Source organism: Harmonia axyridis, chromosome 2 (genome assembly GCF_914767665.1).
Source record: "Harmonia axyridis chromosome 2, icHarAxyr1.1, whole genome shotgun sequence".
NCBI lineage: Eukaryota > Metazoa > Arthropoda > Insecta > Coleoptera > Coccinellidae > Harmonia > Harmonia axyridis.
In genome coordinates this window covers 56,242,053-56,260,261 of record NC_059502.1, presented here as the reverse complement: position 1 = coordinate 56,260,261, position 18,209 = coordinate 56,242,053, and the positions used below count along the sequence as shown (strand labels likewise).

Genomic DNA, 18,209 nt, shown 5'->3' with positions numbered 1-18,209 from the left:
AACTATAAATGGTACTTTAATGAAATACTTTTTACAAAAGATTATACGTGGAGAGTTTTGATCAGTATATGATACTGATTATAAATATTCGAACATCCACAAGTTCTTGAAAATTCAGTACATCATTCCTAAATGAACTCCAGCTCCTCTTTGGAAGTAAACATTTGGGTTGCTGCTCATGGTCTGCTCAAGAGTGGTGTAGACGTTGCCATCGTCTGGACTCAAGAAAACACCTCCTGAAACAGAAATTTCAATCAGTGGGGAATGACAAGTCTAAACTTAAATTTCAACAATGGTCAATGGTTGTGATAAACTGATACGGTTAAACAATTGATGTACTTCTTTGTCTCTTTCGTAATGATTTTTTGTAAAATTTTTCTTACGAATATTTTGAATATACATTGGTGCTTTGTAGGAATACCATATCACCAATTGTTTTGCGAAAAACGAAAAGTTACCAAAATTTAAATTTTCTTCATTCGCAAATTGAAAATATTGAAATTATACAATGTAGGTTATTCTTCAAAGAACTTATGTTAAAACCTCATAATAATTGAAATAATGATTGAAAAAAAATTAATGAAGTCATATCAAAATTTATCATTTCTTTCTTGAAATCTCGTGAAGAATGAGATGTTCATGTGAAGGACCTATCTGATGAAATTAAATGTTTTTAAATGTCAGTTTCCGAATGCATTTTTGAGAATAATATTAACATTTTCGAAAACTACAGACCAAACAATGATATTCTTCGATAAGATATTCATAGAGTTAATTAATTGAAGATTTTGCGAATATATTGCATAGAATTTTATTTATGTTTTTTCGGACTAAGATATTGTTTGATTTGGTTATTATATTACAATTAATTTATGATAGGTAGGGTCGTTGATTTCAGGATGTACCGAATGAAAAAAATACATAATTACAAGTTAGTGTATTCATTCTGAATTCATTTATGAATTCGAATTCGTTATGTCTGAATAGAGAAGAAAAGGAACGTGAAATTATATCTACACAGGTAGCCGCATATGTCGGATAGGCTCTGATTATAAATAAGTTTCAGAGAAGATATTATTTTATTTTTTGTTTTTAGATATATTTCGGCATAGACTGCTATGGAAGAAATTATTTTTTATAAAATTAGTTTGATCCACGATTTCCCTTTTTTCTCATTAGTATCTACCAAGTTTCAAGAGATGCATATTATAATTTCCGAACTTATAGAGTTAAGACTGAACCGAGTAATTGATGGTTAAGAGAGGTTATGGACAAAAAAGGGAAAAGCGATAAATTACAACTTTTTTGTTCGGAAAAATACTAGGTATACCATCAAAGCAATGGCTTGATGAGTTTTATTCAGACTCTGCTCCATCGACAATGTTAAAAAGTGTTATGCTGACTTCAAACGTGGTCAAAGAACCACGATGCTCTGGTCCCCGGATTTAGCAGTTGTTTCAAAAACATCAAAAACATTTTGCTGCGAACGAGAATATGAATTGAATGAACATACGAGCTAAGGAGAATTGACGTTGATACTAAAATATACCGAATATAAAGAAGCAACGATGAAGGTAATGTGGAACGTTTTGTGCAAAATCTTGCAAAAAAGTATACTATAACTATACTATAATGACTATAACATTATGATTGACCCGTTTAACAGTATAGTAGGGGAGAGTGGGGCAAGTGAGCCATACGGGGCAAGTGCGTCTTTCGTAATATCTTCCTTGACCGGCAATATCTCCGGATAAAATTATTACAGTTCACGAGTGAATCAATTACCTCGTGGTATCAATAAAAAACTTTATGAGAAATAGTGGAACTATTTGAAGTGGATATAAAAATTTATCGGGATCCAACTTTTACCTTGATACATTCCAAGTGAATTAAACAAGGATTTTTCATAATTTATAGGGACATTCTAAATATTTCATAGAATACATCATATAACATCAAACTCATGTTATTAGGCTAGATATTTAATTTCACTTCTTATGACACATAGGGGCTAGTCAGACTCGAGTAGTTAAATACTCACAAATTCATCCTATAAAGACCAACTCAAATAAAAAGCAAAAACAGCTAGAACCAAAGCAGGCGTAAGGATTTTGAGAATGTTGGACCAAGTTCTTGGAATAAAAAGAGGAAAAGAGAATAAACTCTGAGGACAAAAAAAATAACCTAAAAACCACCAACAATTCAGATGAAGAAAAAAACACAATATAACGAAACAAATTGTAATAATTTTCATGAAGAATGAATAATGTGAGTTAATACAGCGCCTCGATGAACGAAGAGTAGAAGGACTCAATTGCCCCACGATGTATGGCAAGTGAGGCATTTGAAGTTTTTTTTTCAAGTCAGAAATTCTCACCTAAGAATTATTATTTTGTTAATTTTGTTTTTTTGTGTATTGAATAAGTATCTAAAGTTGTGTCTCAATCAACAAACATTGCTTTATTCGCATTTTTGTGGAAGTTATACTTCGTTAAACCTTAAGGTGTCTCAGTTGCTCCACCATCCCCTACTAAAATCAGCCCGAGATGCAATGGCAATAGCTCATCTATAGTAGAAAACAGCAACGAATCTAATGCTTAGTAAAATTTTAATAATGTCATAAATTTTTTTGTCAAAAAATTTCCAAGGAATATCCCTAGGGCATTGATAAAAATGCCTCATAATTCTATGTCTTTTATCAATGTCCTAGAGATACTATTACTGAAAATAGCTCGTGACTTTAGATCGAAGTGAAGATGTAAATTGTTGTCAAGAAGATATTGTTGAGTGTAGACGCAAAATTTACAGTCGAATAAAGTGTCAGTTGTATTATTTCAAGTACAATCGAACTGACCAAGAAGTTTCCCCTTCTCAGTCCAGTATTCTGTTTTGCATTTCATTCTCTTCTATAAGTGCTAAACGAAGTGGAATCCACCTGCGAAAATAGAATATTGTTTAATTTGCCACGCGTTAACAATGAATAAATTTCTAATGAAAGTGACTAGTGCTTTCGAAACGTTCTTTACGCAGAGATAAAATCCGAATTATGTAAAGCAAAAATGATCGAATTCGAAGTAAAAGTTTCGACGGTTGGACAGTCTCCATCACACTTCAAGCCCCCATACAAGCCGAGTTTACGATACACACATTAATTCAGGTAATTTATTCGCGCAAGACTTTTCATTCAATGCAAATTGGCGAACGCGTTGCATTGCATGCCTAATACAGAAAAATTATCAGCAGCATGATGGATGCGTAGGAGCAGTCATTCACTCGTGCAGGTAAAGGCGACCATACAGAGCCGTATATGTTCCATGCGAAATGAATTGAAGTTAACTTTTGATTTATTGACCATTCAGACGCGTAAAGCACTCCGACCACCATGTCTGAACAATGAGCAACGGGTAGGATGAGAGGAAATTTATTACGATTGTATTATTCGGAATGTTGGGTTTAAGGCCCGGCGCAGACTTAGGTGGAAACTGCACGAGCTTAAGTGATTCGTGGTCTTGAACAGTGGGTAGGATTGTTAGAGCGAGGATATTACTTCTCTTCTTGTTCTTACGCTCATTTGAATTTTACCAATAGAAAAGGAATGTTTCCAAACGTCGTGGCAGTTATGTCTCTATAAAACGGTAGAAATGTCATATGTCATCTCCTTCAATACGGTTCGACAATTGTCGATGGCTTCCACGGCTTGTAGTATATTGAGTATCTCTGTGTTACATTTGACGAAAACTCACTCTTGTCCATAGAATAATTATTCATGTTCAACTTCTTTTCGACAACATTGCTGTTACTAACTGAATTTGAAAACCCCAAGCAAATATGTATAAGCAACTACTCCTTCTACTCTATCTATTGTATTCCACCACCTGCTCATTTTATTCGTTATTATATACATTTTAATTCGCGATTGAAATTATTATTTGCTTTTCTTTATTTGAATAAGCTTTGTTCGAAAGAACATTGTGTGTCTTCCTCTAAGAAAATATTCAGTTAAATGAACAATCTTTCAGTAAAGAAAAATAAGTTATACTTCAAATGGCGAATAGAAGTGATTCGTGTTCTTAACAGTGGGTAGGATTGTAAAAGCGATGATATTACTTCTCTTGTTGATCTTACGCCCATTTGAATTTTACCAATAGGAACAGAATGTTTCGATATGTCATGACAGTTATGTTTCTATTAAAGGGTAGAAATGACATATGTCAACTGTCATTTATCCAAGAGGGTTCGACAATAGTTGATAGTTTCCACGTTTTGTAGTATATTGGATATCTTTGTAGGTATTCACATAAAAAAAAAATGATTAAATGAGAACCTTGCAAAAAACACTTTCATTTATTAAACTTTTTGTATAAAAGAACTGAAATTATCAACTTTTTTTTAATAGAAACATAAATTAAATCACTATAAATCATAACTAAATGGAAAATGATAAAAAAATAAAGTTTCTTGATAATGAGAAACTTCCAGGCTTTATTTGATTTCATAATTTTCTATCCAGGATCTAAGATACATGAGGCATCTTATAAAGGATGTTTTTTTTAGAGCTATAGAACTTTAAATTGCAATAAAACAACGATGGATTATTCGATGGACATGAATTTTATTTATCCGCAAGATAATCTTGTGGCATTACATTTTAAATATGACTTCTGGCATATGACCGCCACGGCTGGCTTGGATGTTGTCCAATCTGGACGTCTAATTTTCGATGAATTTTTACAACATTTGTTGCCGTATATCGGCAATAACACGTCGAATATTGTCTTCCAAATGGTCAAGGGTTTGTGGCTTATCCGCATAGACCAATGACTTTACATAGCCCCACAGAAAGTAGTCTAGCGGTGTTAAATCACAAGATCTTGGAGGCCAATGCACTGGTCCAAAACGTGAAATTAGGCGGTCACCAAACGTGTCTTTCAATAAATCGATTGTGGCACGAGCTGTGTGACATGTTGCGCCGTGTTGTTGGAACCACAGCTCCTGGACATCATGGTTGTTCAATTTCAGGAATGAAAAAGTTAGTAATCATGGCTCTATACCGATCACCATTGACTGTAACTTTCTGGCCATCATCGTTTTTGAAGAAGTACGGACCAATGATTCCAACAGCCCATAAAGCGCACCAAACAGTCAGTTTTTGTGGATGTAACGGTGTTTTGACATACACTTGAGGATTAGCTCCACTCCAAATGCGGCAGTTTTGTTTGTTGACGTAGCCATTCAACCAGAAGTGCGCTTCATCGCTAAGCAAAATAAAATGGACGTAGTGCGCGATACGTATTCCGCACAGAACCATTATTTCCGAAATAAAATTGCACTATTTGCACGCGTTGTTCAGACGTGACTCTATTTATGATGAATTGCCAAACCAAACTGAGAATAAATCACTTGACAGCGGTTAAATCGGTCTCCATCTTGAACAGTAATGCAAACTTAAAGTTATATACCTCGAAAAAAACACCCTTTAGATTTGTCGCCTAATCTATTGCGGATTTTTGTAACAGTAAGAGCAGCTCTGGAAAATTGTTTTTCATTAGGAGCTGGAGATGCTGGCGTTGATAAAAACTCCTTGGCCATTTTGGCAAAATTTGGAAAGATATTTCTGAAACTACCGAAATCTACCAATAGATTTCATAGAAATGTGATAAAACTACTAATAAAGACTCACTGGCGAATGCATCAGTCTCTCGGCGCTCGAGGAATCCTCTTATTTAGTCTAAGAGCGCATGAGATTGCAGAAATATCTGCCGAGCGATGCATTCATATCAAGCTCAAGTAGTTTGATATCAAGTCAAGCAATTATTTATGTTCAAATCTGTTTCGACAACATTGTTGTTGATAATTGAAATAAAAAAAACCCGCAGCAAATATGTATATTGAACTACTCCTTCTACTCCATCTATTGTGTTTCACCACCTGCCCATTCTTCGGCTTATTTTATATACATTTCAATTCGCGATTGAAAAGATAATTTGTTTCCTTTATTTGAATTAGCTTTGTTCGAAAGAACATTGTGTGTCTTCCTCTAAGGAAAAATTCTGTTAAATGAATAATCTTTCAGTAAAGGAAGATAAGGAATATTTAGAATAGCGAATAGAAGTGAGTCGCGGTTTTAACAGTTGGTAGGATTGTAAAAGCGAGGATATTACTTCTCTTCTTGTTCCTACGCCCATTTGAATTTTATCAATAGAAAGGGGATTTTTCGACGTCTTGGCAGTTATGTCTCTATAAAACGGTAGAAATGTCATGTGTCAACGGTCATGTCATACAATATGGTACGACAATTGTCGATAGTTTCCACGTCTTGTAGTAAAGGGTGTTTTTTTAGAGCTATAGAACTTTAAATTGAAATAAAACAACGATGGATTATTCGATTGACATGAATTTTATTTATCCGCAAGATAATCTTGTGGCATTACATTTTAAATATGATTTTTGGCATATGACCGCCACGGCTGGACGCCAATTCACAGGTCCAAAACGTGAAATTAGGCGGTCACCAAACGTGTCTTTCAATAAATCGATTGTGGTACGAGCTGTGTGACATGTTGCGCCATCTTGTTGGAACCACAGCTCCTGGACATCATGGTTGTTCAATTCAGGAATGAAAAAGTTAGTAATCATGACTCTATACCGATCACCATTGACTGGCCATCATCGTTTTTGAAGAAGTACGGACCAATGATTCCACCAGCCCATAAAGCGCACCAAATAGTCAGTTTTTCTTTATGTAACGGTGTTTCGACATACACTTGAGGATTAGCTTCACTCCAAATGCGGCAGTTTTGTTTGTTGACGTAGCCATTCAATCAGAAGTGCGCTTCATCGCTAATCATCGCAGAACCATTATTTTCGAAATAAAATTGCACTATTTGCAAGGGTTGTTTAGGCGTGAGTCTATTCATGATGAATTGCCAAACCAAACTTGACATCTGTTAAATCGGTCGCCATCTTGAACAGTAATGCCAACTTAAAGTTATATACCTCGAAAAAAAAACACCCTATATATTGAGTACCTATCTCTGTATCACATTCAAGGTTGAAAAATCTCACTCTTGTCCATGGAATAATTATTCATGTTCAACTGCGTTTCGACAACATTGTTGTTACTAACTAAATATGAAAAACCCAAGTAAATATGTATAATGAACTACTCTTTCTATTTTATCTATTATATTCCACCATCTGCTTATTTAACTCGTTATTTTATATACATTTCATTTCGCGATTGAAAAGATTATTTGCTTTTCTTTATTTGAATTAGCTCTTTTCTAAAGAAAATTGGAAGGAAATATTCAGTTAAATGAATAATCTTTCAGTAAAGAAAAATGGAGAATATTTCAAAGAGTGAATAGAAGTGATTTGCGGTCTTAACAGTGGGTAGGATTGTGAAATCGAAGATATCTTATCTTCTTGTTCTTGCGGTCATTCGAATTTTACCAATAGGAACGGAATATTTCGGAACGTAGAAACGGTAGAAATGTCATATGTCATTTCATCATATTGGTTTGACACTTCTTGGTAGCTTCCACGTCTTGTAGTCTATGATTGCCAAGAACGGTTTGCATAATTTACTCTTTGAGATTATCTCAGATCGGTAGTTTCATGTGAGTTTCGTGGTGCTTGAAGCGGTTTTTGCATAATTCGGTAATTTTTCCTTTATATGAATAAATTAATTTTCAGGAAATTAGTGGAAGGAAATTATATTGTAGCTACATCAATTTCAGTAACCAATTCATTCATTTCTATAAATAATAAGCCATAGATAACAAATTTTGAAATTCCACCTGTTACGTATAAAAAGGTAATTCTGCTAGTTCGAAAAATAGTTATTTATTATACAAGGGAAAATAGTAGAAGATTTCAGCTCGAGGTTATGTTGTCTCCCGACGCGAAGCGGAGGGAGACAAAAAACCGAGAGCTAAAATCTAATATTTTTCCCGTGTATAATACACTATTTTTTTCTGTGACAGGAAAAACGACAATTTAATAGTGAAAGAACAAATTATTACAATATATCAAAGTCAGAATATTATCGATATGAATTTTGAATTTTTAAACTAGTAAGCTGCAAAAAGACCTGCGTTGCTAAGGGAAACTTCAAAGTAATCAAATATCTGTCAATTTAATTTTGTGATTTGTTTCAAAAATTGCGAACTCAGTTATAATTGTTTAGTAGTTATTTTGTTGAATAATATAAAGTTGAAAAATGTCTGATTCCGAGTTTTCTCTGACTCCACCGAAGTTGATAGAAGCAGCGCAAGTAGCGTCACGAAAATTATTGCCAGCTAAATCGCGGAAAATTTACGAAACCGCGTATTCAAGATTTATGGAATGGAAAATGGAAAATACATGCAGTTCCTTCTCGGAGACAGTGTTATTGGCTAAATTTTCGGAACTGCCATCAACAGTGTGGTCGAATTATTATTATTCCTTTATCTATATGTAGATAAATAAAAAAAAAAGTGAGTACTTTTTTCCCGGGGAAAAAAGTAATTTCGTGAAAAGTCATATTTTGTTACCTGTCAACAGAGATAAAATGTCAAATTTTTTTCCCGTCACAGAAAAAAAAATTATTTCCGCAATAAACTCAAGATTTAGGAACAATGATGGCACTTTTTTTATTAAATTCAAGCCTAGAGCGAAATTTTTCGATTGAATACTCAGTGAAAATTTACTCATTGAAGAACAAAAAACAGATATAACAATACTCAATTTCAAAATAGAATATAAATAAACTATAGATGCAATGCCAAGACTTTGTTTACAGATCTTTTTTATATAGCTTGATATCATATAACTTCGGTCATGCTCCATGAATTTTTGAAATTCATCATCTAAGCTGGGAATACATTATTCCAATCAACTGCAGAGAAGGTATTAATTTAACAACCCAATTATAAAATAATTCTCCATTCATAGATTTATATAATCCTTATGATCACCACTGTCAAAACATCCAGGTAAAAATCCATCAATCCAGTATCCAAAATATAGTGTTCCTTCTACCTTTACCCTTGAATGTACTTGTTTTTGTTTTTTTTCTAGAGTCCACTGTTGAAGAAGACTGCCATTTTCAAATAACCAAGTTAAATCCAGATAAATGAATTTCATATTTTTTTGCAAATAGTCTCTGTATTTACCATTAAATCGTACTCTACTCATTATATTTTTCTGTTCATCAATAAGGATGTTCCTTTTATTAACTCTTTTGAAAAACCAATTCATTTTATGTAATGTTGTCTTCAATTGATTAAAATCCAGATGCTTTTTGGTCGAATCTTATCCAGACTGATATATTCGTTGCTTTTGATTCTGGTAACAATCAAATCATTCAATGATTCTTTGAAGGTGAAATCGTATTACACAGGTATTCTTCCACTAATAATCCAGGCTGTAATGACTCATTGTTGATAGATAACAGATAATAATTCAAAGACAAATGAAATCATCAAATAACCTGTCAATTTGCTTTCTGGATCATTTCTGTAACAAACTTTCGGGCATAAACGAAGCGAGATATGATGAGTTTGTTGAAAACTGGGCTATTGACCCTGAGCATCTTGTTGCATCATATCGAAACATCAACGTGATCGATATAACGATAGCTAAGTATTGACAGTTAATTAAGAGGGTTCCTGAAGATGAGAGGTATTATATTCTTACCAAGTGTGTAAAAAAAGGCACGTGGCCGCGGTCACGTTTCTTTTTTCCTATTGTTGTTCAATTTGTATTTAGGGAGACCGATATTGTAAGAGTAGATAGTTACCACACTCACCTGTAGAAGTCAAAATGTAATTGACGAAACAATGGTTGTGAAATCAATAAATATACTAGAAAAATAAATTGAAGGATCAAAATAAAATTCTAGGTTTTTAGCGCTTTTTCAAATGGCTGTATTTTCGATAATAATGGTCGTATCCCAATTGGAAAAAAAAATCTTTTTGAAGCTTGAAGTTTATAGTTTAGAGATCTCATGATGAAAAAATTTTTTTCAAGCCACGTGTACCGCCCAATCCTAATGAATACAGTATCTAAAATTTCTGAGAAATTTATCAGTTTTTATTTTTGGCCTATAGACTTGGAAATTCTCAACCACTTTATGGATGAGATAACTTTTTTCTTTTTCAATTTTTTTTTATTTTCTTCAAATGAATCAATTCAACATGTCAATATCATTTCTAATGCGATTCCGTAATTTCTTTCCATGATCTTGATGATCAAAACCAAATTAAATTCGGAAGAAAGTTGATATACCCAAGGGAATTTCGAAATCGATCTACTCGCTTTTCAGAAATTGCATATTTCAACTTTCCATCTATGAAACTTTTACAACGCTAAAAAAAGCCAGGTTATTCTCAAAACGAATTTGCAAAATTTGAAAATTATTTTTGATTTCCTAACATGGTTAGAATGCGTGATCCTTTAAGTTTTTGAAAATTGGATCGAATGAAACAAAAATACCGCTCCATGGATTGAATTGAAATTCTCTGGGATTTTTGTGGTGATATTGAATTGTAAAACGCACAGTTAATGTTGATGGTTTCCTCGATATTTTCAATTCGGTGCTTGATTATCCAAAAAGCCTCCGAAAGCCCTTTTTTTATCAACTATCAAATTGAAGTAGAGAACGAAAATAAATTTTTTCCGAAATTCCAATAGCTACTTCTTTCAGAGAAGTTATTCAAAATTTCAAAATATCCCTTAAATTTTCTGTGCAATCATTGATTGGTGAGATATTGATGGTTAAAGACAAAAGGGTCATTTTCAATTCAAAGTTCGATATTTCAGCGAGAAGTGCTCGCATTGAAATTTTGAAAAAAGAATATTGAAGCTGAATGAACAAGTTATCTCATCCATATAGTGGTTAAGTTGGAAAAAAAATTTCAAAGTCTGTAGACCAAAAATCAAAACTGAAAAAATTCCGTAGAAATTTTAGATACTGTATTCATTAGGATTGAGCGGTACACGTTGCCTGAAAAATTTTTTCATCACGAGATCTTCAAACTATAAACTTCAAGTTTCAATAAGCTTTTTTTCAAATTGAGATACGACCATTGTTATCGAAAATACAGCCATTTGAAAAACCGCTAAAAATTTCGAATTTTATTTTGATCCTTCAATTTATTCCCCTAGTGTATAAGCGGATATAAAGTGTTTTACTTTCATCATATTGAGATGAATTTCCGTCAAGTAGAAACCAAAACAATCGAAAATATTTTGAATATATTCATCACGGGTTAAAGAACAGATAGTTTACGAAATTTGAATAAGAATACACAAAAGGCTATGAACCAAGACAGGGAGTTATCTATTCGTATCCATTCAACAGATAAATTGTAAAGTAGACACCGAAGAAAGGAGAAAATACTAGACTTGGAAATTGATATTGATCTGATATTGTTTTATGTAGTATAAAATGCAGCGAACGAGCGAATAAATGTACCTACCTACATATTTGATATTTTCATGTTAAAGTCAATAAAAATGGCATATCGTCTGATCAATATATGCACTGAGAGGTTTTTGCACGTTCAGATATAACAGGTGGTTGAAAAGTGGAATGAATTAAAATGGATTCATGTCTGTGGAGCAAGAGAATTTTCATTGGATGAAGTTAATCGACCGTACAGCAGCACGCAGAATTGCTGACGAATAATTGAAAGAATTATTCTTCATACTTTCTTGACTGGATTGCATGTAGATTTTGCTACACCGAAGAAGGGAAAGCAGGCTTGAATATATTAAGATTGAATTCGAGAACTGCTTCGGCGAAAAATATGTATTGGTTCATTATTTTGAACGATGAAATATTCCATTTTACTAGAAGACAGATTACCTTCCTCACTGTTAAATTAATCAGACAAGCATCTTGTAAATTACTTCGGTAATTTATATATGAATATTGCACAAAACCTTTATTATTGGGATTCTTTTTTGTTTGCCTTCTATTGTAGTCTGAATTTTAGTTCATTTCGGTTATTCTCATAGCTTATGTTGATAATTCATGAAAAGCATACATACTCTAAAGAGCGAATGCATGCCATCAAGGGAGGATAGCGATACACCGGTTTCACCCTTATTACTGATGATCCCTAATAAGGGTGAAACCGGTATATCGCTATCCTCCCTTGATGACATGCATTCTCCTTGGGTTACTTTCGATTATGATTCCTACGTAATGGCGTGGAGACCTTCTGTCTGATAATGATTGTGTTGATGGCAGTTTCCTATTCATAAATCAGAATCTATAGAACTCAGAACTGCGATGAAAAGCACCACATGATGATGATTTCTTCATATTCCATGCAATTATTCAAATGGAAAGAGTGACATGAGAAGTATTAAAATAATGTGAGCAATAAGTAATAATATATAAAAATAATTATTTCATTGTTTGAAAATTCTTAAATTATCGAAGTTCAACTTCGCGGTAAAAAAATACAATATTTAATTATTTCCTCCGATTTCATTAAAATATTTCGAATCTTTGGTTTGGTCCTGCAAACCCTCTGCTTGAATTATATCATTTAAATTAACTTTTCTTTACTTCAAGAGTTGCAATTCTTCACATGATTTTATCACATAACATCATAACATTTACATGTTATGATGTTTTTTATTTATATATTGACTTTTAATGCTTTTTACCTGATATGATGTTTTAATTTATAGAATGACTGTCAATGCTATTTATATATTATGATGCTTTTATTTATATTATTGACTATCAATTACTATTTATTAATAATTCAAGATTTTATTTATTGACAAGCCATGTAAATGTTTGATGGCAAAAATTTGTACATGTTAGGATTTTCTTGTGTGCAAATAAATAATTATTATTAATTGCATTATTAATATTATTATTATCAATATTGTATACAATCAGGCCATGTCGGGGAGAAGCCAGGACACTAAACAATATATGCCCTTAGGAGACTGCATCCATCTCGATTGTGGTATTGTCATAGATTATATACTTAGATACTTTTCGAAGATTTTAAGTGAAAAATGAACCAATAAATCGAAATTATACTACTAGTTAAGTATGGTAAAATAGTTCGGCGATCAGCGTGTGCATGCAAATAGGCAGACAGTTGAAAATTAAAAGATAATCTGCCTTTTCTTCTTCTACTCTTTTGGAGTAGCTGAACAAATTGCAATTGAATATCTTTCAAATTCCTCACTGTTGACAAATCACTTTTGACCTGATACCCACCTGAAATATATCTTGTCGAGTAATATGCAGGAGGATGAGGATAGTACTGGTATAATCCTTTGTAGCTTGGAGGTGCCTGGTATAGCCCCAAATCTGAAATATTATACAGTATGTGCAGGATATGCTAAATTATGTACAGTGCTAAAAACTAAAAAGTGAGTAACTATAAGTGTTCACATGAGAATAAAGTGGTATATCGATAAACGGGCAAGTTTTGAATTGTGCGCCATCTGTTGGACTGATCCCACCCTATAATTTACTTGAATTTGTTCCTCGATAGTTTTCTATTTCTTGAACTATAATTTTCCATGGTCCTAGTTAAGCTATCAACATGAAATTTTACACAAATCATGAAATGGTTATTCTATATATATATAATCTCAAAATCTCAACCGAATATCAGATCATAGGCAACGGAAATATTACCTCTTCAATATTGTCCTTGAATTTTCTATGGTTCTGAACGTTCTGATGCTGTGATCAGGTCGAAATTTTGCGGAGATATGGAGTTTGTTATTTGATACAAACATAAAAATTTCAATCAGATCAGAGCAGATATGATGCAATCCCCGAAATATTCAGTATTCATATATAGTATTTTTCTAATATTCTCTTTGAATTATCTATGGTTCTGATGATGTTACCTATATGAAATTTTACAATTAGCTTGAAATTCTTATTTCATATGAACACTCAAAATCTCAACTAGGTTGGTTTTGTGATCACGTTAATATTCATTTCCATTTTCTTTCGATATTATTTTTGAATTTCGTATTGTTAGCATTACGTTTAATTTCTCAATATAAAAAAAGAATGAAAATAACAATTCATTGCAAAAAAGTTACAACTCCTGTGCAATATTTTCCTTGTAGAAAAAAGTCAAAAACAACATCGTGCATGTACGGATATAAAAAATCTAGTAAGTGGCTGTCACGTTTCTCATTAGTGGAACATGATACCATAACTGTTCAGTAATTAAAAAAAAAATCTCATTTTTGAACGTTTTTAACTTAGGAAAGGCCTAAGAGTTTTTATTTACATAAAAAACCATTTAGTTTTCGACAAGAATTCACACCCTTAAAACTTTCACACTTATTTGGTAACATCTCGAAGATTCAGGGGGTTTTTTGACCTAGAATACTACTATATATATTTCCTAAATGTAAATACATATTTGTTTTATCAGATATTCAAGTCTTGCACTCCTATTGAGTTTATTTAATTTGTTAAACGTTAATTGCAAACACATAAATTTTCCAATCATTATTCTATACAATAAAAATGTACAGCCTATCCCCAGCAAAGCAGTCAATACTTATTCTAGCTATGAATGAAGGAGGTTTTACAGGAATATTTTTACATAAGAATGACAAACTTTCGTCATAAATCATGAGGTTCATTAAATACGACTAGAGTATGTAAATTAGTGAAAAGTTCTTTGCTTTTCAAATATGAAAAAATGAATAGTAATAAGCAATAACAAATTTTTAATTGCATTAATTGATTTATGTATCTTGGAGTATAAGTATTTTGACGTTTGGAGATTCATGTTGAAGTACAATATATTATACAACTTCTCATCCTGCAGCTTACTAATTCGCCATATGTATATTGCTGTTAATTGATTCGAAAAACAAAATTGTTATTATCCATTTCAACGCTGAATATCTCAACACCTGGAGGAGAAATATAATTTAAATAGAAATATTTAATAGGTAGTATGCCAGTTTTTAGCAAAAAAAAACTCCCAAAGAAGTAGGTACCAACTGGCTTCTACATTCTTCTAAAGCCTTTAGAGTCAATTGTTAATCATAAAATGAAAATATCCTTTGAACATTTTATAACATGCTTTGGAACAGTGAATTGGCCACCTAGCTCATGTGACATCACACCTCTAGAATATTTGTGGCTACTTTCAATCAAAAGTGTCTAACAATATATTTGCGTAATTGACGAATTACCAGTCGAAACACGTAAAGGAAACTACAATTGTTTCGTTGCTTGTGTGGCACTTAGCACCGTCTTGCTGAAAATAAACGTCGTCCACATAAATATATTTCAATCCATTCGATATATTCAGCGTTACAATTGCATTAGCCTCATTTTCGAATAAGTAAGGTCCAATCACACAACTAGCTATATCCACAGTTTGTTATTCTTGAGCGACGCAATCACTAACTTGTCCCAACAGCTCAAATTTTTCCACCGGTTTCAGAAGGAGCTTCTCGACGACCCAAAAGTGCTTTAGTTGTGTGAACTGTGATTGCAAAATTTTTACAATTTTTGTATAGAATTTCAACAATTTCAATGCGTTATTGTAGCGTTTATCGTTCCACTTTTAGTGATGTCGTAGTTTTTGCTGGTCAAATATCAAAAGATGACAACTACCAGAGCCGTATCTAGGTACTATTGCGCCTGTGGCAATATATTAGACAGCGCCCCCCATTTTCGAAAATTTTTTTCATCCATTATATTTTCTTATAGTAATTATTCTGTTCATAATTTAATTCATATATTTTCGTTACAGTTTTAACATAATACACAATATCATATGGGGTATATAAATAGTTGCGAAAAAATTCAGGGAGCGATTCCGTGTCAAAATATTTGGTGGGTTTTTTTTTTGTGAAAAGTGTATAATTGTTTTTTTTATTACATTCATTTTATATTTGTACCAGTTCTCAATATGAATATTGTTTTGACATCTGCCTATTGGAGGTCGAAAATAATTCAAACCTCCACAATTCAGGCGTATTATCTGTTGATTTTTTTTTATTAACCGTGAATTTTAGCAGAAAATTACAAGAGACATTATTCGTTAAGAATGGAGCAATCTATCCAAAATTAATTTTCTTATTGTAAAATATGAATGAAGCAAAAGTTATTGTGGAAGTTTGGGGGGTGGCTTTTTCTACTCCTTGGAATCATAAAGGAACACCACCAATAAATTCTTTAAATGTCTTTTATTTGTTGTTTTTGAAGAAAAAAATAAAAAACAACTTTTTGTTTGCCATTTTTGGGAAGTTATAATTAGCGGGAAGGGGCTGAAAAAAAGTTTATATAAAAGACCCACTCTATTCTTTGACAGGAAATTACCTCCTAATTTTTTTCGCGACTATTCATAAACACCCTGTATATATTTACTTATTTTTATTGAAATACACATTTTATATACATAAGAAGAGATAACTCCAGAAGAACTAAAAAACCGAGCGTTATAAAATTGTAACAAAGAAAAGAAAACCGCACTTCACACAAAAATAAATGATACCGTTTGGCGAAGAAATACCAACAAGATTTTCAAAATATAAAATTTAAGAATTCGCAAAGACGGAGAAAGAAAATTTTTCTATAAAATGAACGAATAATTATTTTATTTTCTTTTGAAATCTGACCCTTTTACGGTTTATGAGTTCATTATCGCTTTCAATATTAGTACTTTTATTGCACTACGAGCTCGTCTTTGTCCGAGATTTATTATTTTCCTTTATCTATCCGCTTTGTCGGCGTCGCTCCTATCTGCCATCTGTGATTTTTGCATTCGTCATCGGTATACACTTACCCGTTGTTTTCGGTTTTTGTATCGCCTGGTGCTCCAATATTTTTTCTTTTGATATTTTTGGGCGCCCCTACGAACCTTGCGCTAGTGGCAAGCGCCAGCTTTGCCACGCCCTAGATATGACACTGACAACTACCAAGATAGGGGGCTATTCAAAATCAAACTTTTTATTGAAAAACCATTTGCATGTAAAATCTCTTTCCTATCGGATTTGATTTTACTATTTAAAATCTTCACTGCGCAAAAAAATTAACGCACATTCTGAAAATCTCAATTTTAATGAAAGTTAACTCTACATTGACTTTATAACTTATTTTTTATGTTCTCTCGGGAAGGTTTTGAACGAAATAAGACACATTTAATGGAAGAAAAATTCAGGATTTCACCGAATCTTATGTGAAAGAAGGGAAACAAACAATTTTCAAAATACTGGAATGCTGATAAGTGATTCAATACTTGGTATTTCCACCCCTTGCGTTAATTACAGCTCGGCAACGACGGTTTATACTCAAAATGAGTGACCTTAAAATGTTCTGATCTAATCCTTCCCAGATTTCCCTGAGTTGGATTCCTAAGTCATTAAGAGTAGCTGGATGATTTTCTGAACTTCTCAGCCTTCTATTAAGGTTGTCCCAAACCTGCTCAATCTGATTGAGATCTGGACTTCTTGCTGGCCATTCCATTCGAGAGACTTCAACCTCTTCAAGGTACTCCTGAACGATGCGCGCACGATGGGGTCTGGCATTATCGTCCATAAAAATGAAATTTTCAACAATGTATGGGGCAAATGGCACTACATGTTCTTCAAGAATGTTCCTATTAGCATTCATAGCTCCATTATCAACGACCACTAGGTCTCTGCGAGAAGTCAACGATATTCCACCCCATACCATAATCGATCCTCCCCCGAAACCAGTAGTATTCAGGAAATTGCACTGAGCATATCTTTCATGTGGACGTCTGTATACAAGGGAACGTCGATCACAATGGAAGAGGCAGAATCTAGACTCATCTGTGAAGAGAACTCTTTCCCAATCAGCCTCTTCCCAATGGATATGCTCTCTCGCAAAATCCAAACGCGCCCTTCGATGGAGTAAGAGCTGGGCGTCTTGCCGCGACACGAGGCCTTAAATCATATTCTCTGAGGCGATTTCTTATTGTCTGAGTGCTAATTTGCACCCCATGAGTTTGCTCAAGCTGATTTTGAAGGAGGCGAGCGGTTGCAAACCGTTGTCTCAACGAAGAAACTCTCAAGTAACGTTCTTGAATGGCAGTTGTTACCCGTGGTCTACCCTGTCCTAGTCTTTGGACATTCATACCTGTCTCCCTGAATCGCTGCAACATTCTGGACACACTTGTATGGGAAACTCCAAACCTTTCTGCAATTCTTGTGTTTGTCTACCCTTCTTCTCGCAA

The 18,209-nt window shown here is 33.2% G+C and overlaps 1 protein-coding gene across 2 annotated transcripts in view; it reads right to left on the bottom strand.

Moving 5' to 3' along the window:
- Positions 1–18,209, bottom strand: part of LOC123672843 — an 83,205-nt gene continuing 64,996 nt past the window's right edge. Inside the window, exons 2-3 of one of the 2 annotated variants that reach the window (XM_045607154.1) lie at positions 13,235–13,327; positions 1–236 (exon numbers count right to left, since the gene is read on the bottom strand). In XM_045607154.1, coding sequence (XP_045463110.1) covers positions 115–236; positions 13,235–13,327 — 215 coding nt within the window. In that variant the 3' untranslated portion in view covers positions 1–114. The remainder of the gene's footprint in view (positions 237–13,234; positions 13,328–18,209) is intronic. The other variant, XM_045607155.1, reaches the window with a different exon arrangement.